The 24,892-nt window shown below is 45.6% G+C and overlaps 1 protein-coding gene and 1 long non-coding RNA gene across 2 annotated transcripts in view; one reads left to right on the forward strand and one right to left on the reverse strand.

Annotated features, from left to right (window-relative positions):
- alox5 (arachidonate 5-lipoxygenase) overlaps nucleotides 1–24,892 on the forward strand; it is an 83,065-nt gene that overhangs the window by 463 nt on the left and 57,710 nt on the right. The window contains exon 2 of the mRNA XM_033012456.1: nucleotides 10,916–11,114. Coding sequence (XP_032868347.1) covers nucleotides 10,916–11,114 — 199 coding nt within the window. The remainder of the gene's footprint in view (nucleotides 1–10,915; nucleotides 11,115–24,892) is intronic.
- Nucleotides 1,431–21,470, reverse strand: LOC116966332. Its single transcript, XR_004409997.1, has 3 exons — nucleotides 21,459–21,470; nucleotides 17,249–17,252; nucleotides 1,431–1,465 (listed from the first exon to the last, which is right to left on the reverse strand). It is a non-coding gene; the product is annotated as an uncharacterized LOC116966332 (long non-coding RNA).

The raw sequence follows: 24,892 nt of genomic DNA on the forward strand, positions 1-24,892 counted from the left end.
TCCCTCCCTCTCTCCCTGCCCCCGATTTCACTTCCTCACCCTTGATCCCCCCACCATCCCACCTCTCCTCCCCTCCTCACCCCCCTCTCCCCTCTCCCCTCCCACCTCACCCACTCCTCCCCCCCCTCTCCCCATCCTCTCCCCCCCTCTCCCTCTCCTCATCCCCCCTCTCCCCCTCTGCCCCTCCTCACCCCCATTCTTCCCCCCCGCCCCTTACCCCCTCCTCAACCCACCCTCCCCACATCACCACCTCTGGGACCTCTGTTGATTTGTAATATATATAAACAACTTGGACATAAATGTAAATGGGTTGGTTAGTCGTTTTGCAGACAACACCAGCATTGGAGGAGTTGCAGGCAGGGAGGGTGGCTGTCAAAGTGTATCGTGGAGTAACTCAGCGGGACAGGCAGCATCGCTGGAGAGAAGGAATGGGTGACGTTTCGTGTCGAGACCCTTCTTCAGACCCATCTTGACCCCAAACGTCACCCACTCCTTTCCAGAGATGCTGCCTGTCCAGTTGAGTTACTCCAGCTTTTTGTGTCTTTCTTCGGTTTAAACCAGCATCTGCAGTTCCTATCGACACAAAGTATATCGTGGGGTGTAGGTCAGCTACAGATATGGTCGGCAGATGCATTTACATCTGAACAAGTGTAAGATGTTACATTTTGGGAGATTAAATGTAAGGTGAAAATATACAGTAAATGGCTGGACCCTTGGCAGCATGATCTTGGGGTCCAAGTCCACAGCTCCATGAAAGTGGCAATCAAATGCGAGGGTTTGGGTGGTAAAGAATGACATGCTTGCCTTCATCTGTCAGGGCATTAAGTAGAACAATCAGTAAGTCATGTTGCAGCTTTATAGGACTTTGATTCGACTACATTTGGAGTATTACGTGCATTACTGGTTGCCCCATTACAGGAAGGATGTGGAGGCTTTGGAGAGGATGCACATGATATTTACCAGAATGCTGCCTGGATTAGAGGAGAGGCATAGATAGGGTAGACATTGAGCCTATTTTCCAAGGTGAAAATGTCAAAGAGAATGGTGATGTAGAGGTAGAGTTGCTGCCTCACAGCGCCAGAGACCCGGGTTTGATCCTGACTACGGGTGCTGTCCGTACGGAGTTTGTACGTTCACCCCGTGACCACGTGGGTTTTCTCCGGGATCTTCGATTTCCTACCACCCTCCAAAGACGTGCAGGTTTATAGATTAATTGGCTTGGCATAAATGTAAAAATATAAAATTGTCCCTAGTGTGTGTAGGGTAGTGCTGATGTGTGGGGATCGCTGGTTGGCATGGACTCGGTGGGCCGAAGGGCCTGTTTCCACGCTGTATCTCTAAACTAAACTGGATGCCTTGGCTTTAGGATGAATGGGGCAACGTTTGGAGGAGATGAGCACTTTTTTGCAGAGTGGGTCCCAGGAACATGCTGGTGGTGCGGGCAGGTATGACAGTGGCATTGAAGCTTTTAGGTGGGCTGATGGGTATAGAGGGAATGGAGGGAAAAGGATCACGTGCAAGCAAAGGAGACTGGGGATATTCAGCGTGGCTTTGTATGTGGGTAGATCAGGTCTCACTAACTTGAGTTTGTTGACGAGGTGTCAAAGAGGATTGATGAGGGCAGGGTGGTAGATATCTCCATGGACCTTCAGCAAGCACCTTGGCAAGGTAGGGTGGTTCGGGCGGTTAGTGCACATGGGATTCGGGGCAAGCTAGTCAATTGGATACAAAATTACCATGAAGTTAGGAGACAGAGAGTGGTAGTAGTGGCGGTAGGGGATTGTTTTTCAAACTGGAGGCCTGTAACAAGGGGCGTACCACAGTCATCGGTGCTGAGCCTTCTGTTGTTCATTATTTACACTAACTATTTGGATGAGAATGTAGATGAAATGGTTATGTTCATAAGACATAGCACCAGAATTAGGCCATTCAGCCCATCAAGTCTGCTCTTCCATTCGATCACAGCCAATCTATTTTTCCCTTTCAACCCCATTTTCCTTTCATCTCCCACTAACCTTTGACATCCTTGCGAATCAATAGACAATAGGTGCAGGAGTACGCCATTTGGCCCTTCGAGCCAGCACCACCATTCAATGTGATCATGGCTGATCATCCCCAATCAGTACCCCGTTCCTGCCTTCTCCCCATATCCCCTGGCTCTGCTAGCTTTAAGAGCCCTATCTCGCTCTCTCTTGAAAGCATCCAGAGAACCTGCCTCCACCGCCCTCTGAGGCAGAGGCCCTTGTCAAGAACCTATCAATTTATACTTTAAAAATACCCAATGACTTGGCCTCCACCGCCATCTGTGGCAATGAATTCCACTGATTCACCACTCTCTGGCTAAAGAAATTCCTCCTCATCTCCATCCTTTTATTCTGAGGCTGTACGCTCTGCTCCTAGATGCTCCCACTACCGGAAACATCCACTCCATCTAGGCCATTCATTATTAGGTAGGTTTCAATGAGATTCCCCTCATCCTATTAATTCCAGCGAATACAGGCCCAGAGCCATCAAACGCTCCCCGTAGATTAATCCACTCATCTCTGGGATTATTCTCATGTCTCATCTGGATCCTATCTAGAGCCTGCACATCCTTCCTCAGATATGGGGCCAAAAACTGCTCACAATATTGCAAATGTGGTCTGACCAGCACCTGATAAAGCCTTGGCATTACATCCTTGTTCTTATATTCTAGTCCTCTTGAAATAAATGTTGGCATTGCATTTGCCTTCCTTAGTACTGGCTCAACCTACAAATTAACCTTTTGGGAATCCTGCACCAGCACTCCCAAGTCTCATTGCACCTCCAGTTTCTGAATCCTCTCCCCATTTAGAAAATAGTCACCACCTTTATTACTTCTACCAAAGTGCAAGACTGTTCACTTTGGTCCATTTGCCACTTCTTTGCCCTGTCTCCCAAACTGCCCGAGACCTTCTGCAGAGTCCCTGCTTCCTCAAAACTACCTGTCCCTCCACCTATCTTCATATCATCCACAAACTTGGCCACAAAGCCATCAATTCCATTAATGTTATTAAGCTTGTGGATGACACTTACATTGGTGGCATAGTAGACAGTGAAGAAGGTTATCTAAACTTACCATGGCACCTTGATCAACTGGAACAATAGGCCAAAGAATGGCAGATGGATTTTAATTAAGATTAATGCAAGGTTTTGCATTTGCGTAAGACAAACCAGGGCAAGATTTGTGCAGTAAATGGTAGGATCCTGGGATGGGTGACAGAACAGAGAGACCAAGGGGTGTGGCTACATTGGTCCTTGAAAGGTAGACAGGGTGGTGAAGAAGGTGTTTGGCATGCAGGTCTTCATTGGTCATGGTCATAGAGTCATACAGCATGGAAACAGGTCCTTCTGCCCTACTTGCCCACAACAACCAACTTGTCCCACCTGCTTGCATTTGGCCCCTATCCTTTTAAACCTATCCTATCCATGTACCTGCCCAAATGTTTCTTAAACGTTATGATAGTATCTGCCACAACTACCTCCTCCGGCAGCTCATTCCATGTAATTACCATCCTTTGGGTAAAAAAATCTGACCCTCAGGTTCCTCGTAAATCTTTCCCCCCTCACCTTAAAGATTTTGTCCACTGGTTCAGGGTATTGAGTAAAGGAGTTGGGACAAAGGTGAGGCCACATTTGGAGTGTTGTGTACAGTTCTGGTCACCCTGCCACAGGAAGGATGCCATTAAATTGAAAGACCATAGATTTAAGATGAACGATGAAAGATTTAAAAGGGAGGTGAGGGCTAGCTGTTACACACTGTGGGTGGTGGGTATCGGGAATGAGCTACCAGAAAAAGTTGTAGAGGCAGGTACAATTATGACACTTAAAAGACTCTTGGACAGGTCCATGGATACGATCGAGCCAGACGGACATAGGCCAGGCATAGGCAAGTGGGACAAGCTCAGTTAGGCAACTTGGTCAGCATGAGTAAGTTGGGCTGAAGAGCCAGTTCCGGTGCTGTGTAGGTCTACAACTCTAATCTGACACCAGATAATAAAAAATATTCCTTAATCTATAAACCTTGAGGGACTCCAAGTCTCACCTGGAGAACCTTAGCTTGTAATTCAACTCTCTTGTCCTGGTTATCACTCCGCAGTACACCTAACAGGTTTGGTTCCATTTCCCTGAGGGGCTCGTGCTTTGATTCAACCATAGTTCTCTGCAGTTGTAACATAACCCTGGGCATTCCAGCCTTCTCAAAATGAAAGGCACCAACCTGAGCCTCTTTACTTACTATTATATTTGTGCACTAGCCGTGATGCCTGCACCTTGCTCCTCGAGATTTCTCTGCTCCATCTCAGTTTTTAGCTGGTGACTGTTTCAACTATAGATCAGACTTGAACTCTCTTCTGCACTTTATCAAACTCACTAATTCACTATTTTACAACCTCCTGCTCTTACCCTGAGCCATTAATTGTGCCAACGAGCTTGAATGCATCTATATCTACCTCTCTATACATTCAGTTTCTGATCCGTTCATTGCCATATCACTGGGTGCAATGGAGTTTATTGTTTGCATGAAGCGTGCAGAGATAATAGTATGCATGGTAATGATAGATACCACATGAGATAAAATATCAATGCAAAACAGCCAGTGGGGCAAAGATTGTGTTGCAATCTGATATGCTGTAAAAACACTAAAGTGTAACAACAGAACAACTGAATGAGGTTAAGAGTTACAGCAAGTCTGTGTTTCTGTACTGATCCACAGGGGCCAGAAAATAATCATTTTCTGAACAATTTAAGGATGCGCTCATTAGCCCTATCCATGACAAAATAGTGTCCCCAGTTCCATTGTGTCATTTCTTGTTAACAGTGCAATATGAAAACCTTGATGAATGCTTTTGGGATTTCCATTTGAGAAGATTCATGGAAACTCACTGAAATAAAGTCTACAATGCCAGCCCAAAATATTTAATTAGACTTGTTTGACTTGATTTGAACTTAGCAAATCTGATCAAGTCTTATTTCTCGAAATGTACAGTCATTTTCTGAGCAACAAATTCGTAACCCACTGCAAGCTTATTGAATGAAGTGAATCATTTCCTAATGTGTTTCTGCTGCCTTGATTAAACAGTGATGCCACATTTTCCAAGGGTTGTAGGTGAAGTCAGTCATAACTAGAACCAGGATGTTTAGGCGCTAAAAATCTCTGAAATAGGCAGGCAAAAAGGCAAAATAAAATTACAAAAAAGGCATAAAAAGGCATTTATTTCCACCACCAGAATATGGTTAAAAATGATAATTATAAAGGTATACTACATTAAATGACCAAAGTTGCCTGATTGCACATAACTACCAGCATTTTTTCAAATTATCTGGTGTTAAACTATGCTGTCAGACAGAATATGCTATAGTTGTGAAAAACCTCTTTCTACCACAGCTGGGATCACTGATGCATACCTGAAACAAGTTACAAACTCTACATTCATGTCGATATCTTGTGCATTACAACTACCTTTAAGAACTTTAGCTAGGTTTTGTATTTCTTCAAGATCTTTGTTAGCTAAAATCACCCTCTCACATTTTCCTTGTATGTCTTCACCTACATCGCCAGGAACTTTAAGTACAAAGTACAGCAAGTGAAGATGTAAACAACTGAGCAATAGTTCAGATCTTTGACTTCTCCAATACTTCAGATGTCAAGAAATACTCCTTTGATGGTTGACCTGCCTCCAGTGTACCAATGACCACATTGGCAACAAATCTCCCCACAGCATCAGTTATCTCGTCTATTGGGATCCATATTTTGTTGCATGCAACTTCATCTCTAATTTTCTGCACCACAATGTTGAAGTTGCTGTCAACATAATTTTTCCGTAATGATGACTCGCTTGGTATATGTTCCTCTGTGTATTTCCCTAAAAAACCTCAGAGATTTGCTCTCCAAATTCTATAGTGGAATTCCAGCATCAATGAATGCATTGCACAGATCACTCGAAAACTCAGATATGCAATTGGAGCCAGCAATAAATGTTGTGAGGAGCCAAGCTTGCGTATTTCCTACCTTCTGTTTCTCTGCCACCAACTTGTGTTTAGCTGTCTATGCATGCATGGAGATGAAATATTTTTTCTCATGATTCACTGTTTTCTCACATGCATTGCAAAACAGTACACAGTTGTCTGTAGAGAATATATCCCTCCAGTACACTCTCACCAAATCGTTCAGTATTTTACAAGGTGTTGACTTGACTTAAGGCATTTTTGATGCTTGCAAGGGTAGATCCTACAGGAGCGGGGATGCAGACCTCTACAGGCAGGCCAAGTACAAGCTAAGAAGAGGAATCAGAGCTGCCAAGGAAAGGTACTCTGAGAAGTTGAGGAACAAGTTCTCAGCAAATGACTCTTCTTCCCTGTGGAAGGGTTTGCAAGAAATCACAAGCTACAAGAGGAAAACCCCCCGCTCCTTGGACAATCGTCAGCTGACCAACGACCTGAACGAGTTCAACTGCAGTTTCGATAAACAGAAGCTTAACCCTGGTGACCCCAACCAACACTTCACACCTACTCACTGCTTGATTCCAGTTTGAAAAGACTGGACCCTTCACCTACTCCTCCCCAATCACCACTTCACACCAACTTAAAGCATGACTCCAGTTTGCAAAGACTGGACCCTTTCCCACGCACCTCTCTCCAATCACCACTTAACACCCACTTACACCCAGGTTTTGCCCCGGTGGTGTAAATTTTCTTGTAAGTTACGTTAAAACGGCAAAAAAGGCTGATTTAGGCACTCGATCGTGAAAAGGGCATTATCTTCCTGAAATCATCAAATAAGGCATGAAAAGGCACATGGCATTTATGGAAAAATCCTGGCTCTAATCATAACAGTGTGGAAACAGGCCCTTCGGCTCAACTTGCCCACACCAACCAACATGCCCCATCTACACTAGTCCCATCTGTCCGCGTTTGGCCCATATCCATCTAAACCTGTTCTATCCACGAACCTATCTAACTATTTCTTAAACGTTGGGATAGTCCCTGCCTCAACTACCTCCTCCGGCAGCTCGTTCCATGCACCCATCACCCTTTGTGTGACAAAGTTACCCCTCAGATCTTTTCCCCTTCACCTTAAAACCATGTTAGAGGATCCTCACAGCTGTATCTGGGGGTCCCTAACATCCATCTTATCATGATTAGAAGTGTGAATCACTGGATTTCACACTCTCTGTTTTCACACAGAGAGTGGTGAATCTCTGGAACTCTCTGCCACAGAAGGTAGTTGAGGCCAGTTCATTGGCTGTATTTAAGAGGGAGTTAGATGTGGCCCTTGTGGCTAAAGGGGTCAGGGGGTATGGAGAGAAGGCAGGTACAGGATACTGAGTTGGATGATCAGCCATGATCATATTGAATGGCGGTGCAGGCTTGAAAGGCCGAATGGCCTACTCCTGCATCTATTTTCTATGCTTCTATGATTCTGGACATTTTATCTCCCTTGAAACTTGTTAGTTGCTCCACAGCATTTAATTTCAGCGTTTTTGTTTAGTCTTTCAATATCTTCATTAACATAGAGTCACAGTTGACAATGATGATTCGTGAAGAGAGAATGCTATAAACTTTAAGAGGGACTTCCGTCAACTGGACCCAGGTGCACCTTGAAACCCAGAGCAAATTCCCTATTCTATTGAAATTCCAGAAAACATTGGTCCAGTCCTATATCCAAGACATTTGTTCCACACCACCGTTTGTTGGGTACTGTAATAGTGATGGTATGGTCATAGAGATGGATATACAGCATGAAAATGGGCCCATCGGCCCACCTTGGCATCCTGGGCTAATCCCATTTGCCTGCATTGGCCTATTGCCCTCTAAACCCTTCCTGTCCATATATCTGTCCAAATGTTTATTAGAAGTTGTAATTGTATCCACTACGATAGCTTCCTCTGGCCGCTCATTCCAGATGTGAACTGCCCTCTGAGTGAAAAAGTTGCCCCTGAGGTCCATCTTAAATCTCCTTCCTCTCATCTTAAGTTTATGCCCTCGAGTTTTAGAATTCTCTACCCTGGGGAAAAACAACTGTGGGCATTCACTTTATCCGTGCCCCTCCTGATTTTGTACATCTCAATCAGGTCACCCTTCAACCCCCAATGTTCCAAAGCGAAAGGTCACAGCTTGTCCAACCTCTCCCTGTAACTCAAGCCTGTGAGCCCAGGCAACATCCTAGTGAAGATAGACACAAAAAGATGGAGTAACTCAGCGGGCCAGACAGCATCTCTGGAGAAAAGGAATAGGTGACGTTTTGGGTCAAGACCCTTCTTCCTAGTGAATCTCTTCTGCACTATTTCCAACATAATAATATCCTTCCTGTAGCTGGGCAAACAAAATTACATACAGTACTCCAAGTGTGGTCTCACCAGAGTGGACAAGAATCACAGTGACAAAGCGGCCGAGTTGCTGCCTCACAGCGCCAGAGACCCAAGTTCGATCAGGGTGCTGTCTATGTGGAGTTAGCATGTTCTCCCTGTGGCTGCGTGGGTTTCCTCTGGGTGCTCCGGTTTCCTCCCACATCCCGAAGACGTGCAAGTTTGTGGGTTAATTGGCTTCTTTAATTAACCCCTAGTGTGTAGGGAGTGGATGAGAAAATGGGATAATATAAAACTAATATGAACGGGTGATGGGTGACCAGCATGGACCTGGTGGGCCAAAGGGTCTGTTTCCCCACTGTATCTCTAAAGTAAACAAAACTAAATGGTGGAACTGAATGGCCTGGTCTCCCTGAGTGAGGAGCCCGTGGAGCAGGCACTGTCATAGCAGAAGCAGCAAACTATGAGCCTCAGCTGGGAGGTCGGGTGTTGCACTGGTGCTAGCCCCTAGCCCCAGTTCTGATCTCAATCCTTAAGTAGAAACAGAAAATAGGCGCAGGAATAGGCCATTTGGCCCTTTGAGCCAGCACCACCATTCAATGTGATCATGGCTGATCATCCAGGATCAGTACCCTGTTTGCTTTCTCCCCATATCCCCTTGATTCCATTAGCCCAAAGAGCTATATCTAACTTTCTCATTAACACATCAAGTGAATTGACCTCCACTGCCTTCTGTGGCAGAGAATTCCACAGATTCACAACTCTCTGGGTGAAAAAGTGTTTCCTCATCTCAGTCCTAAATTGTCTACCCCTGCAACTGCCGTAGGACCTCCTTGCTCCTAAACTCAAATCCTCTCGCAATGAAGGCCAGCATGCCATTTGCTTTCTTCACTGCCAGCTGTAACTGCATGCATACTTTCAGTGACTGATGTACAAGCACACATAGGCCTCGTTGCACCTCCCCTTTTCCTAATCTGACACCATCAGATAATAATCTGCCTTCCTGTTCTTGCCATCAAAGTGTGTAACCTCACATTTGTCCACAGTATACTGCATCTACCATGCATCTGCCCACTCTCCCAATCTATCCAAGTCATCCTGCAGCCTCACAGCATCCTCCTCGCAGCTCACACTGCCACCCAGCTTTGTGTCATCCGCAAACTTGGAGATGTTACATTTAATTTCCTCTGCCAAATTGTTAATATATATTGTAAACAACTGGAGTCCCAGCACTGAACCTTGCGGCACCCCAATAGTCACTGCCTGCCATTTTGAAAGGGACTCGTTAATTCCAACGCTTTGCTTCCTGTCTGCCAACCAGTTCTCTACCCATGTCTATACCCTATCCCCAATACCATATGCTCAAATTTTGTACACTAATCTCTTGTGTGGGACCTTGTTAAAGGCTTTTTGCAAATCCAGATACATTACATCCACTGGCTCTCCCTTATCCATCCTACCTTGACCCTGATCCTGACCTCAGCCCTGACCCCCAATGCTGTTCTCTGGTGATGGGGAGTTGGATGCCAGTAACAATGAGAGCAAAGATCCTGCCAGAAGCCTAGACACACATGCACAGGGCTTCATCTGGGGGCAGCCTATTTCAACAGCACCTACGTTTGGAATTGTGTGAACAAATTTAGCTCTGCTTCCAACACAGGAGAAGCTCCCTTTTATCGTTAAGGATGTGAGACCATTAGTTGCTGCAGATAGTCAAAGCAAAGTGAGCTGGGAGTCAAGGAGGGGCTGGAGGGAACATCACTCATCACAGACAGAATTCACTCTGAGGATTTGACCATGAAGAGAAACATCTGATGAACAATGACATAGAACAGAGAACAGTACAGCACTGGGACAGGCCCTTAGGCTCACAATGTTGGGGCTGAACATGATGCCAAGATAAACTTATCTCCTCTGTCTGCACAGGGCCCATTTCCCTCCATATCCAGGTACCTTTCTAAAACCTCTTAAATGCCACTGTTGTATCTCCCTCCACCAACCCTGGTGGTACGTTGCAGGCCTTCATCACCCTCTGTGTAAAAAATAACTTGCCCTACACATCTACTTTAAACTTTGCGCCTCTCACCTTAAAGCTATGCGCCCTAGTCTCAGACAATTCCAAATTCTGGAAAAAAGCCTCTGACTGTCTACCCTTTCTAGGCCTCATAATTTTATATACTTCTATCAGGTCTCCCCACAACCTCCAGAGTTCCAGAAAAAAACATTACAACTTGGTCCAACCTCTCCTTCGAACTAATACGTAATACTAATATGTATGAGAATATCTATGTTCTCCAGAGATGCTGCTTGACCCACTGAGTTACTTCAGCACTTTGTGTCTTTTTTTGTAAACCAGCATCTGCAGTTCTTTGTTTCTAACCTGTAACTCTAACTGCAGATGCAGGGAACCATGGTTCAAAGTTTCTATCTCCACATGTTCTCACCTTAATTCAGTCTAAGTGCAGGCAAAATGTATTTTCATGGTTGAAGGAAAATATGGAAGTTTCCCTTCACTAAGACTGGTGTAATGTTCCTGCTTCTCATCCTCCTCACTGCTTGCTGCCACTAACTATATTCTCTGCCTCTCACAGGTGGATTCCTACGCCATGACCGTGTCGAATGATATTGGGGAGATCCTGTTGGTGAAGATCGAGAAGCGCAAGTACTGGGTGCATGATGACTGGTACTGTAGATATATCACCATCAAAACCCCCCAGGGTGAATACAAGGAGTTCCCCTGTTACCGGTGGATTGCTGACGACAAGGAGATCGAGTTACGGGATGGGAAAGGTTAGCACCAAACCTTAGCGCTCGCAATGTAACCAATATGTAGGCCATTCAGCCCCATGATTCTGCTCTGCCATAAAACAAGACGGCAGATCTGATCTTTGCTCCAACATCTCACTTCTGTCTGTTCCCCAAACCTTTTATTTTCCTTTCAACCAAAACCTGCATCTCTCAACCTTCAGTACATTCAATGACTCTCGCTCAGCAAAACTTCAAATATGTGAAATACAACCAAGCCAACATTAAGTGCAATAGATAAAGCGCATAGAAAGATAGAGAGAGAGCAGAATATAGTTCTCAGCATTGTAGCACAACAGTTCCAGAGACAAAATCCAATGTCCGCAATGAGGTAGAGGAGAATCGGACAGTGCCCTGGCTTATGGAAGAACTTGTATTGGGAGCCTGGTAACTGAGGGAAGAAGCTGTTCCTGAGTTTGGTGGTGCATGCTTTCAAATGCGCAACTGTTTATTCTGAAACTGTTCCAGATGCCCTGGGTCCATTAACATGGTCATCTATATTAACCATTTGGATGTGAATTCAGTTGGTAGGGTTAGTAAGTTGGCAGATGATGCCAAAATTGGTGGTATAATGCAAATTAAAGAAAGCTATTGAAGATTACATTAGGATCTAGAACAACTGGGAAAATGGGCCAAGGAATTATATTTTATTAAGTTCAACTCAGACAGGACTTGCGCAGTAAAATGGCCGGGTTCTGGAGAGCATTGAAGAACAGAGAGGCTGAGGGGTATAGGTACACAGTTTCATGAAAACGGCCACACTAGTGGGCAGGCTGGTGAAGAAGGTGTTTGCCAATCTTGCCTTCATTCGTCAGGATATTCAGTCCAAGAGTTGGGACATCATGTTGCAGCCTTATAATATATTGTTGAGTCCACAGTTGTGTGTAGTTTTGTGTGTAGTTCTGCTAAGGGAAGGATGTCATTAAGCTGGAAAGGGTGCAGAAAATATTCAGTGTTAAAGTTTGAGTTATAAGGAGAGGCTGGGTAGACAAGAACATTTCTCCCTGAAGCCTAGGAGACTGAGAGTGACTTTATAGAGGTATATAAAAGTGTAGATAGACATGAAAAGCTGGAGTAACTCAGCGGGTCAGGCAGCATCTCTGGAGAGAAGGAATGGGTGACGTTTTGGGTCGAGACCCTTCTTCAGACGTGAGGGGCAATAAGTTGAATAGCTACAGTTTTTTCCCAGGGAAATGGAAGTCCAAAACTAGAGGGCATAGATTAAAGGAGAAAGGGGAAAGATTTAAAAGGAATTTGAGGGGCAAATTTTTCATACTGAGGATGGTGGGTATGATGCCAGAGGAAATGATTGAGGTGGGTACAATTAAAATGTTTCAAAGGCATTAAGATAGATACATGGACAGGAAAGCTTTGGAGGGAGATGGGCCACGTGCAGGCAAATGAAACTTGGTCAGTATGGATGAGTTGGGCTGAAGGGCCTGTTACCATGCTGTAAGCCGATGATTTAATAGCCCACCCGGGGAAGTATCCTTTCAGCATCCACCTTCTCAATCTTCCCCAAAATAGTTTGTGTTTTCATAAGATCACCACTCATTCTTCTGACATCAGTAGACATAGAGCAGCCTGCTCGATGTCTCTGAACTGTAAACCCTTCCATCCTAGAAAGCAACCGAATGAACCTTCCCCACACTGTCTTTAGGGCAAGTGTAGCATCTCTTAAATAAAGACATCAACATTGCATGTTTTACATCAGGTGAAGTGCACACATGTAACATGATTACTTTATACTCCATTTCTTCTGCATTAAAGGCCAGCATTGCATTTAGTTCTTGACCTATCTGCTGTATCGGATGCTAACTTCCTACCTTCCATATACAAGCACGCTCAGGGCTCTTGTTTCCCAGCTTTCTATTGTTTCCCTGCATTTACTTAAGATTCTGTTTATCAATGCTTCCAACTTAAGTGATCTCCTCAGATTATCCGCATTGTAGCGTTGCCTCAGTGAGGTCACTTGAGTTGAGTCAATGGGCCTGTTACCATTCTGTATATCTACACTGATGTATGAGATGGCCACCAAACATTTGCCCATTCACTTCACCCATCTGTATCGCTTTGATGGAAGTTTTGCATCCACTTTACTGGGGCCCTGTCAACCTGTGACCTCCTGACCCGGGGCACTGTCAGCCTGTGACCCCTGACCTGATGCGCTATCGATCTCTGACCCCCTGACTTGTGGTGCTGACAATATTGACCGCCTGACCTGAGGTACTGTTGATCTCTGACCCCTTGACCTTGGACATTGTCATGGCCTCCAGCATTTTTCCACGGCTAATGTCAGGCCGATGGTCCATAATTCCCTTATATCTCTGACTCCTTTGTTAAACAGTAGGGTGACAATAGCGACTGATCCATAGGAATGGCTTCAAACAATAAAAATGACCAGCCAATACTTTCTTCCAAACTCTGATATAAAGACTCTGGAAGGGTGGGCATAGTGGCACAGGGGTCGAGCCACTGCCTCACAGCGCCAGAGAACCGGGCTTGATCCTGACCTCAGGTGTTGTCTGTGTGGAGTTTGCACGTTCTCCTTGTGACCGCATGGGTTTTCTCCGAGTGCTCTGCTTTCGTCCCTCATCCCAAAGACGTGCTGTTTTGTAGGTTAATTGGCCTCACTAATATTGTCCCTGGTGTGTAAGGAGTGTACAGTATGGAAGTGGGATAACAGAACTAGTGTGAACAGGTGATGGTTAACATGCACTCAGTGGGCCGAGGGCTCTGTTTTCATGCTATATCTCTAAAAATTAAAATAAAACTAAACCTGGGAATTTATCAGATTGTTTTTCAATGTCACTAACACCATTTCCCTAGTAATATAATTTAATTTAATTCCTCCCTCTCACCACATCCTGTTCTTCTACATTTCTGTACGGTTCCTCTTTCGTGAAGACAGATTCAAAAAATTATTTCATTGTTCCACAACATATATTCTCCCAATCCTGACCATAAGGAACCTACGTTTGTTTTTCGTGAGTCTGATTCTCTCTTCACCTATTTCCAGAAGTTTTTATAAGCTAGGAGCGAGTTGTGTTCTTTACTGGCTAGCTACCATTCTCCATGCTCTCCTTCATCATCAGTCCTTTCATAATGTCATAAGGAATAGTAGAATTAGGCCATCAAGTCTACTCCACCATTCAATCATGGCTGATAAATCTCTCCCTCCTAACCCCATTCACCAGCCTTCTCCCCATTACAATTGACAATAGACAATAGGTGCAGGAGTAGGCCATTCGGACTTCGAGCCAGCACCACCATTCAATGTGATCATGGCTGATCATCCCCAACCAGTACCCTGTTCCTGCCTTCTCCCCATATCCCCTGACTCCGCTATCTTCAAGAGCCCTATCTAGCTCTCTCTTGAAAGTATCCAGAGAACCGGCCTCCACAGCCCTCTGAGGCAGAGAATTCCACCGACTCACCACTCTCTGTGAGAAAAAGTGTTTCCTCGTCTCTGTTCTAAATGGCTTACTCCTTATTCTTAAACTGTGGCCCCTGGTTCTGGACTTCCCCAACATCGGGAACATGTTTCCTGCCTCTAGCGTGTCCAAACCCTTAACAATCTTATATGTTTCAATAAGATATCCTCTCATCCTTCTAAACTCCAGAGTGTACAAGCCCAGCCGCTCCATTCTCTCAGCATATGACAGTCCCGCCATCCATTTAACCTTGTAAACCTACGCTGTACTCCCTCAATAGCAAGAATGTCCTTCCTCAAATTAGGGGACCAAAACTGCACACAATACTCCAGGTGTGGTCTGGCACCTCTGACACCTGTACTAATCAAGAATCTATCTATCTCTGCCTTAAAAATATCCAGTGACTTGGCCTCTACAGCCCTCTGTGGCAAAGAATTCCACAGATTCACCACCCTCTGTCTTAAGACATTTCGCCCTATCTTCTTCCTAAAAGAACGTCTAAATCCGAGACTATGATCGCTAGTCCTAGACTCTCCCACTAGTGGAAACATCCTCTCCACATCCACTCTATCCAAGCCTTTCACTATTCTGTATGCTTCAATTAGGCCCCTCATCATTATTCTAAACTCCAGCGAGTACAGGCCCAGTGCCGACAAACGCTCATCATATGTTAACCCACTCATTCCTGGGATCATTCTTGTAAACCTCCTCTGCACCCTCTCCAGAGCCAGCACATCCTTCCTCCGATATGGTGCCCAAAATTGCTCACAATATTCCAAATGCAGTCTTACCAGCACCTTATTGAGCCTCAACATTACAACCCTGTTTTTGTATACAAGCCCTCGTGAAATAAATGCTAGCATTGAGTTTGCTTTCTTTACTACTGATTCGACTTGCAGATTAACCTTTTGGGAATCCTGCACCAGCACTCCCAAGTCCCTTTGCATCTCTGATTTCTGGATTCTCTCCCCATTTAGAAAATAGTCTACATCTTTATTCCTACAACCAAAATGCATGTCTCCACACTTTGCTACACTATATTCCATCTGCCACTTCACTGCCCACTCTCCCAACCTGTCCAAGTCCTTCTGTAGAGTCCCTGCTTTCTCTACACTACCTGCCCCTCCACCTATGTTCGTATCATCTGCAAACATAGCCACAAAGCCTTCAATCCCTTCTTCCAAATCATTTATATACAACGTGAAGAGTAGCAGCCCCAGCACCGACCCTTGCGGAACTCCACTAGTCACTGGTAGCCAACCAGAAAAAGCCCACATCATTGCCACTCTTTGTCTTCTGCCATCCAGTCAACCTGGTATCCATGCTAGTATCTGCCCTTTGATACTGTGGGCTCTCTTTTTCCTAAGCAGCCTAACGTGTGGCACCTCATCATAGGCATTGTCCTTTCATCGTCCTATGCTGAATTCTAGACTGGGGGAGAGAGGGGAGGGGGTTGTAGGTTACCCAGGTGCTGTTCCTCCAGTTTGCATATGACCTCACTCTGACAATGGAGGAGGTCCAGGATAGACAGAACGGTGTGGGAATGGGAAGAGGAGTTAAAATGGTTCGCAATGAGGAGATCTTGCAGGCCTTGGTAGACCGAGCATAAGTTTTCAGCTAAGCATTTGCCGAGTCTACGCTAGGTCTAGCCGGGTTACGGCCATACTTGCCTTCTTATATTCTCCGACTTTGGCCCAATACTTTCCCTCATTTCTTTCATGAGCTGCGATTGAGTTACCCTCCCTGATCAATGTTGTGCCTGACAGGAAGGAATGATGGCTGAAATTAATCTGCACACTTTAGACTTTTAGACTTTAGAGATACAGTGCGGAAACAGGCCCTTCTGCCTACCGATTCTGCACCGACCAGCGATCACCCATACACTAACATTATCCGACACATTACGGACAATTTACAATTTATACCGAAACTAATTAACTTACAAACCTGCACGTCTTTGGAGTGTGGGAGGAAACTAGAATACCCGGAGAAAATCCACGTGGTCACAGGGAGAGCATACAAACTCCGTAGACAGCACCCATAGTCGGAATCAAACCCTGATTTCCGGCGCTGCATTCGCTGTAAGGCAGCAACTCTACCGCTGTGCCACCGTGCCGCCTTACATGGCTTGCAGCGCCAAAGACCAGGGTTCAATCCCGACTATGGTTGCTGTCTGTACAGAGTTTGTACGTTCTCCCCGTGACCTGCGTGAGTTTTCTCCGAGATCTTCGGTTTCCTCCCACACTCCAACGATGTACAGATTTGTAGGTTAATTGGCTTGGTAAAATGTAAAAATTGTCCCTATTGTGTGTAGGATAGTGTTAATGTGTGAGGATCGCTGGTCAACGTGGACCCGGTGGGCCAGAGGGCCTGTTTCTGCGCTGTATCTCTAAACTAAACTAAACTAAACAAAAGTATTGTGATCGTCCAACTTGAGGAGGGACCATACTGGAGTCTGCAGAGGGAAAGAAGCTTGGCCAGCATTCTGAGAATAGTGATCACAACTCCATACATTTAAGTAGTTATGATGAAAGATAAGTCTTGACCTTGAGGGTGAGTGCTAATTTGGGATAAAGCAGATTACAAAATTATTTCACATGAGCCGAGGAGAGTAAACTGGGAGCAGTTGTTTTTGGTTAAGCCCACATCAGATATATGAATCATTGAAAGATACAAAATGGCAACAGGGCTTCAGCCCATCAAGTCCACACCAACAATCAATCACCCATTCACACTAGTTCTATTTTATTCCACTTTCTCATTCACTCCCTGCACACTGGGGGCAATTTTTCAGAAGCCAATTAACCCACAAAACTACAAATCTTTGGGATGTGGAAGGAAACCGGAGCACCTGGAGAATATCCCCGTGGTCACAGGGAGAACATGCAAACTCCACAAGCATACAGTGCCCCAGGTCAGGATCGAACCCGGGTCCCTGGTGCTGTGAGGTAGCGGTTTGTCTAGCTGTGCCACTGTTTCATTATTCCATGAGGGGGTCATTTAAAGACCAGCTGATCAGAATTCAGGACCAGCACGTTCCAGTAAGGAAGCAGGATAACAAACGGCAAGGTCGGGGAATGACGAGAAAGGTTATACTATTGATGAAAAATAAAAAGGAAGCATATGTGAGGTTAGGGAGATCACTTCAAGCAGGGTCTTCAGGGAATATAAAGCAAGCGGGCAATTCGAACCATGAAAGGGGACCATGAAATTCGTGAGACCATTGGTTGGATGGATTAAAGAATTTGTGAGGAGATCCGAGCAATGGTGAGAAATGATCTTGGCTCGGCAGATTATGAAGGAGAATTGGAATCAGTTTGGGTGGAAGTTAATGCAGCAACACGTTGAGGTAACCACCAAATTGTGGTTGTGATACAGGACATTGGCATTAGATGTGTGTGTATTATTAGAAAAAAAAGTCCCAAAGTGCTGAAATAGCTCTGCGGAACAGGCAGTATCTCTGGCGGACATGGGTAGGTGGCTTTTTGAGTCAGGGTCCTTCTTCAGACTCTTTAGATCTTGTTTGTACAGCAAGAAGTGGTCAATAGATAAGAATAGCATTTTGAGATTAAATATGATGAAATTTACTTATAACTAGTGTTACATTTCTTTAAAGGAAACTGTGAGGCTGTGAAGGGAGAGATGGATGTGGTTGATTAAAAAAGCATGCTGAAAGTTTAATGACAAAATGCACAAATTGTGGCTGACAGGAGAAATTAAAATAATATTACATCAAAAGAAGAGGCTTATAAAATTACCGGAGGCCGCTGAGTATTCCATGAAGGTGTGATTCAACAACGAAGGACTGTATGGAAGAAGGTGGAGCAGCCTGATGAGAAATAATAGACAATAGACAATAGGTGCAGGAGTAGGCCATTCGGCCCTTCGAGCCATTCAATGTGATCATGGCTGATCATCCCCAATCAGTACCCCGTTCCTGCCTTCTGCCCATATCCCCTGACTCCACTATTTTTAAGAGCCCTATCTAGCTCTCTCTTGAAAGCATCCAGAGATAAGGCAGCCTGAAGAAAGGGTCGCCTGTCCATTTCCCTCCGTAGATGCTGCCTGGCCCGCGGAGTTCCTATAGTCTTAGAAACTGCTTTAGACAAAAAGAGACACAAACTGCTGGAGTAAAATAGCTCAGCAAGTGAGGTACCTGAACACTCAAAAATGAAAAAGAATGAAAATGTGATTATTTCACCTCCCTTCAACTATTTTGTGTTTCAGCATGAGAGGGATTATAACATTAGAGACATTCATCTTGTAGTGATGTGTTAATGAGGAATTGCAGACATCAATCTGATAGTAAAAAATATATTTATTTAACAATGAGGTAAAACAAGCAATGACAATCAAACTACTCAGTTACTCACCGTTCGCAGGAGTTCCCACGGTACCCGCAAGAGTTATTACGGATACCGCACGGATATCGCACTGGCCACTATGTTCATACAATGTTGCAATGCTTACCCACAAGTGTACAAGTCACTCTTGGAGAAATTCAAACTTTCTTGAATTTTCTCCCGAGTGACCAAGTTACACGATTACCTGCCGTTAGCACCACGGTGGTCCACGGTGGTCCACGAATGCCGTACTGTTATCGCACGAGGTTCCCACGATGTTAAACTCTGGTTCACTCTTGCGTCAAGTCACCCCGTGAAAAAGCCACTTAACTCCTTATTCTTAAACTTAAACAGACGAATGAAGAACGTCCACGGATATAGAACCAGGGGAGGCACAACAGTAGAACAGGAGGCCTCACTGCACCAGAGACCCAGGTTCGATTCTGATCTGGGATGCTGTCCATGTGGAGTTTGCACGTTCTCCCTGAGACGGCGTGGGTTTCCTCCGGTGTTCTGGTTTCCTCCCATATCCCACAGACGTGCGGGTTTGTAGGCTAATTGTCCTCTGTAAATGCCCCTAGTGTGCAGGGAGTGGATGAGAAAGTTAGATAGTCAAACTAGTGTGAACGGGTGATCGATGGTCGGTGTTGACTCAGTGGGCCAAAAAAGCCTGTTTCTATGCTGTGTCTGTTAATCAAAAAGGACTAATATTGGGCCCACACACACAGGCAGGCAGTGTAAGGAGAATTTGTAATTGGAAATAAGGATATGGCAGAAGAATTAAACATCTATGTCGTGTCCAGCTTCACAAAACACAAAAGAATTGTCAGAAATACCACAGACCAATGATTCTAGAGAATGAGGAACTGAAGGAGATGTCGGTGTCAAAAAATAGTATTGGGGAAGTGGATGAGAGTGAAAGCTGATACGTTCTAAGAAACCCTTGGTGTACAAGCCACAGTTTTGAAGCGGCAAGCTTTAGAGATTCTGGTGCTCTGGTTAACATTGTATAAAGTCCTGCTGATTCTCAAATGGTTCCTGCAGAGTGAAGGGGAACAAATGTGACTAACATCTTATACAACATGACCTCCCAACTTTTATACTCAAGACTCTGACTGATGAAGGCCAATGTGCCAAAAGCCATTTTGATCACCGTATCGACCTGTGACTTTACCTTCAACGTACCATGTCCTTGATCCCTCTGCTCTACAACACTCCACACAGCTCTACCATTGTGTAGGTCCTGCCCATGTTTGACTTCCCAAAATGCAACACCTCACATTTCTCTGTATTAAATTCCATCAACTATTCCCGAGGCAACCTGGCCAATCGATCAAGATCCTGCTGCCACTTTTCACAACTACCATCACTATCCATAATACCACTCACTTTTGTATCATTTGCAAACTTGCTAATCTTGCCATGTACATTCTCACCCAAATCATTGATATAGATGTCAAACAGTAATGGGCCCAGCATTGAACCCTTGAGACACACCACTAGTCACAGGTCTCCGGTCCGAGAAGCAACCTTCCACCATCACCCTCAACTACCTTTCATGGAGCCAATTTTCAATCAATTCAGCTTTGTCTCCAGGATTCCTTGCGATCTAACCTTCCAGAGCAGCCCACCATGCGTAACCTTGTTGAATGCTTTGCAAAAACCCATGTAAACAGCATCTACAGCTCTGCCCTCGTCAACCTTTTTGGTCACATCTTCAAAAAACTCTCTAGTAACTTTGCAACGACAGATGACTGGCCTATAGTTACCAGCCTTTTCCCAGCAGCCCTTCTTGAACAGAGGCACAACATTTGCCACCCTCCAGTCTTCCGGCACCTCTCCTGTATTTAATGATGACTCATAAATTTCAACCAGGGCTCCCGCAATTTCCTACAGTGGCCTCAGATATATCTGCTATATCTAGAGATATCTGATATCTCTAAACTAAACCAACTCAGAGGGTAAGATGTAAAAGCAATGAGAAATGTTTAATGTTGGTGTTCAGTGAGGTACAAGAAAAGGGGACGAAACACAAAGGTTTCCATGCTGCATACAGAGGACATTTATCAGAATGATGCCTGGATTAGGGAATATTAACTACTGGGTTGGATTAGAAACATAGAGACATAGAAAATAGGTACAGGATTAGGCCCTTTGAGCCAGCTCCGCCATTCATGGCTGATCATCCAAAATCAGTATCCCGTTCCTGCTTTTCCCCCCATATCCCTGGATTCTGTTAGCCCTCAGAGCTATATCTAACTCTCTCTTGAAAACATCCAGTGAATTGGCCTCCAATTGTTTTCTTTGGAATACCAGAGGTTGCGGGGAGACCTGTTGTAAAATGATGAGAAGCATAGATGGGGTAGACAGTCAGAACCTATTTCGCCGGATGGAAAAATCAAATACAAGAGGGCATAGATGAATGTGGGAGAGGAAACGTTGAAAAGATGCGTGGGGAAAGTAATTTACACAGAAAGTGGTGAGTATCCGTAATGCAGGCTGGGGTGGTGGTGGTGGTGGTGGAGGCAGAAATGATAGTAGCATTTGGAGACTTTTGGATAGGCACTAGGATGTGAGAAATGGACAGATATGGATAATGTGCGGGCAGATAAGATTGGCTTTGTCATCATGTTGAGCACAGACATTGTGGGCTGAAGGACCTATTCCTTTGCTATACTGTTGTACATTCTGGTACGGTAGATAGCCCCCAGTATTAAAGTCCCCCGATCCCGAACCAGCCCTTATAAATTTCTGTTGCACCCTGGTGGCACATCTGGTAGAGCCCCTACCTACTTCACAGTGCCTGAGACCCCGAGTTCAGTCGTGACCTTGACTTTTGTCTGTGTGGAGTTTGCACGTTATGTAGTGTGGGGGCACAGTGGGAGCAGGAGGTATTAGGAGATATCTACTCTCGATATCATTCAACTCCAGATCGAACAACACCCGCCGCACAGCTCCAGGAGAGGTTAATGCTGTTGAAGGAGGGAGAGGGGAGGCACAGTGGCGCAGCGGTAGAGTTGCTGCGTTATAGCGCCAGAGAACCGGGTTCAATTTCGACTACGGGTGCCGTCTGTACGGAGTTTGTACATTCTCCCTGTGACCTTGTGGGTTTGCTCAGGGTGCTCTGGTTTCCTCCCAACACTCCAAAGACGTACAAGTTTGCGGGTTGATATGCTTTGTAAATCGTCCCTCGTGTAGTATAGAACTGATGTACAGGTGATCGCTGGCCGGTGCGAACTCGCTGGGCTGAAAGGCCTGTTTCAACGCTGTATCTCAAAACTAAACATAAAAGGGGGCTTCCACACTGGGAACCATACCATATTTCTGCTCTGTCACAAACCACCACACTAACCCAAAACGTTGTCTGGTTGCTCTTAAGAAGCATCTTGTTGCTCTTTCTTAATCTTCGCACCTTTACTCATTTTCTGCTAGCTTATCCTTATCAGATTGGAGAGCGTCAGAAATGTAGATGTTTGCAGCTACACGCATTTCTGCCTCTTGTGCTGAGAAGTGTGTGGCTCAGTGGAACAGATCCAGATCAGTGATGAACTTCGTGTCACTGCTCACAGAAACCACATGCCATGAGTCGGGCGCTTTCAGTTTAGATCTGGTGGACCAGAAACATGGAAATGGGTAGTGGGTTTCACACCGGATACGTTGGGAGGTGTATGATGTGAGAACGCAGCATGCCACAGCACTCCCAGAACTTGGGCGATACACTTTGCTTCCACTGACCCTGGAAGAGTTGAATCAGATGATGCAGAGAGAGGGATCTTTGTTCCTCGCCAACCCCTTCCCCTGTCACCCCTTTTTTTCCTTAACTTTTATTACAAATTCACAGTTTTCAAAGTACTGCATTGATCAAGATAGACACAAAATGCTGGAATAACTCAGCGGGACAGGCGGCATCTCTGGAGAGAGGGAATGTGTGACATCTCGGGTTGAGACACTTCTTCAGACTGAGAAGGGTCTCGACCCAAAACGTTACCCATTCCTTCTATCCAGAGAAGCTGCCTATCCCTGCTGAGTTACTCCAGCATTTTGTGTCTATCTTCAGTTCAAACCAGCATCTGCAGTTCCTTCCTACACACTGCATTGATCAAACCTGCTGTTCCTGCAGTTTGCAAACATCGACCATCATATCACAGCATTGTCAGTCGTATCCACGAAGCACTCGAGCCCCAGCAGCGATAAGCTTAGTTTAGTTTAGAGATACAGCGTGGACACAGGCCCTTCGGCCCACCGAGTCTGTGCCGACCAGCGACACCCATACACAAACACAATCCCACACACACTAGGGACAATTACAATTTTACCAAAGCCCATTAGCCTACAAAGTTAAACGTCTTTGGAGTGTGGGAGGAAACCGTAGTTCCCGGAGAAAACCCACGCGGGTCACGGGGAGAACGTGCAAACTCCGTACAAACAGCACCCGTAGTCAGGATCGAACCCGGGCCTTTGGCACTGTAAGGGTCATAAGGTCATAAGTAATAGTAGCCAAATTAGGTCATTCGGCCCATCAAGTCTACTCCGCTATTGAATCATGACTGATCTATCTCTCTCTCCTATCCACATTTGGCTCCCTCCTCCCCATAACCCCTGACACCTGTGCTAAGCAAGAATCTATCCATCTCTGCCTTCTGTAGCAGAAACTCTATCACTGTACACCGTGGCATCTGCTTAGCGTTCTCTCCCCGTGTACATCATGTGCTCCCTCTCCAGGCACATGCGGGCATGGACATAGACCGCGAAGAGAGCCTGGCAGTCAAATGGGGCAGGACTCTTGACTGCCCGCTGCCTGGATCCCTGAATGGCCAACTTGGCCAAGCCCTGAAGCAAACCGATAGGGAGATCTTGCCCCCTGCACAACCCGACCCTCGTTGGGTCAGACGAAGCCTGGGGCCTCTGCCTCAGCCTGTGATGGCCCCCTTGCCCAGGTCCACATTCAGACCACCAACCAGGGCCCCAGACCAGGGTACAGGCCCCACTGGTAACTGATCACCTGCATTAGTCGGGAGACTGCGATAGAGACCTGGTTTTTACTCACCCCAGAATAAATCAATGAGTTGCTTCTCAATACTGGCCAGTATGGGGCTCCTTGGAGCGCAGGAGGATGAGTGGAGATCCTATAGAGGTGTACAAGATCATGAGGGGAATAGACAGGGTGAATACACAGTCTTTTACCCTGGGTAGGGGAATCAAGAACAAGAGGACCTAGGTTTAAGGTGAGGGGGGGGGGCAAATGTTCAATAGAAACCTGAGGTGTCAGGATAGTTGAGGCAAGCACTACAATAACATTTTAAAAGTACATGGACAGTGTAGGTGCTGGTTTAATCCGAAGATAGACACAAAATGCTAGAGTAACTCAGCAGGACAGGCAATATCTCTGGAGAGGAGGAATGGGTAACGTTTTTGGTCGAGACCCTTCATCAGACCCCTGAAGAAGGGTCTCGTCCTGAAATGTCACCCATTCCCTCTCTCCAGGGATGCTGCCTGTGCTGCTGAGGCACATGGATAGGACAGGTTTGGACGGATATGGGCCAAATGCAGGCAGTTGGGACTAGTGCAGATGGGGCATGTTGGTCGGGGTGGGCGTTGGGCCCAAGGGCCTGTTTCCATGCTGTATGACGCAATGAGATTATGACAAGAGTAGGCACCAGGCATGGGGATCAGCTGCTGGTGAACAACCAGTGTCAGCCCTGGCAGGAAAGCATGAGGCCTTCCAGAACTACTACTTTCCCCTCCAAGTCTGCCCAGGTTGTTGACCAGGCTTCTTGGGTGGAGAAACAAGGAACTGCAGATGTTTGTTTACAAAAAAAAGGACACAAAGTGCTGGGGTAATTCAGTGGGTCAGGCAGAATCTCTGGAGGACATGGATAGGCGACGTTTCTGGTCATGACCGTCAAGGGTTCGAGGTGGAGCTTGGTTAGATTCCTAGAAAGAGGAAGTGCTCTTAGTGCTCCATATAAATGGTCACATCCCCTCC

This window comes from Amblyraja radiata, chromosome 37, assembly GCF_010909765.2.
Source record: "Amblyraja radiata isolate CabotCenter1 chromosome 37, sAmbRad1.1.pri, whole genome shotgun sequence".
Classification (NCBI taxonomy): Eukaryota; Metazoa; Chordata; class Chondrichthyes; order Rajiformes; family Rajidae; genus Amblyraja; species Amblyraja radiata.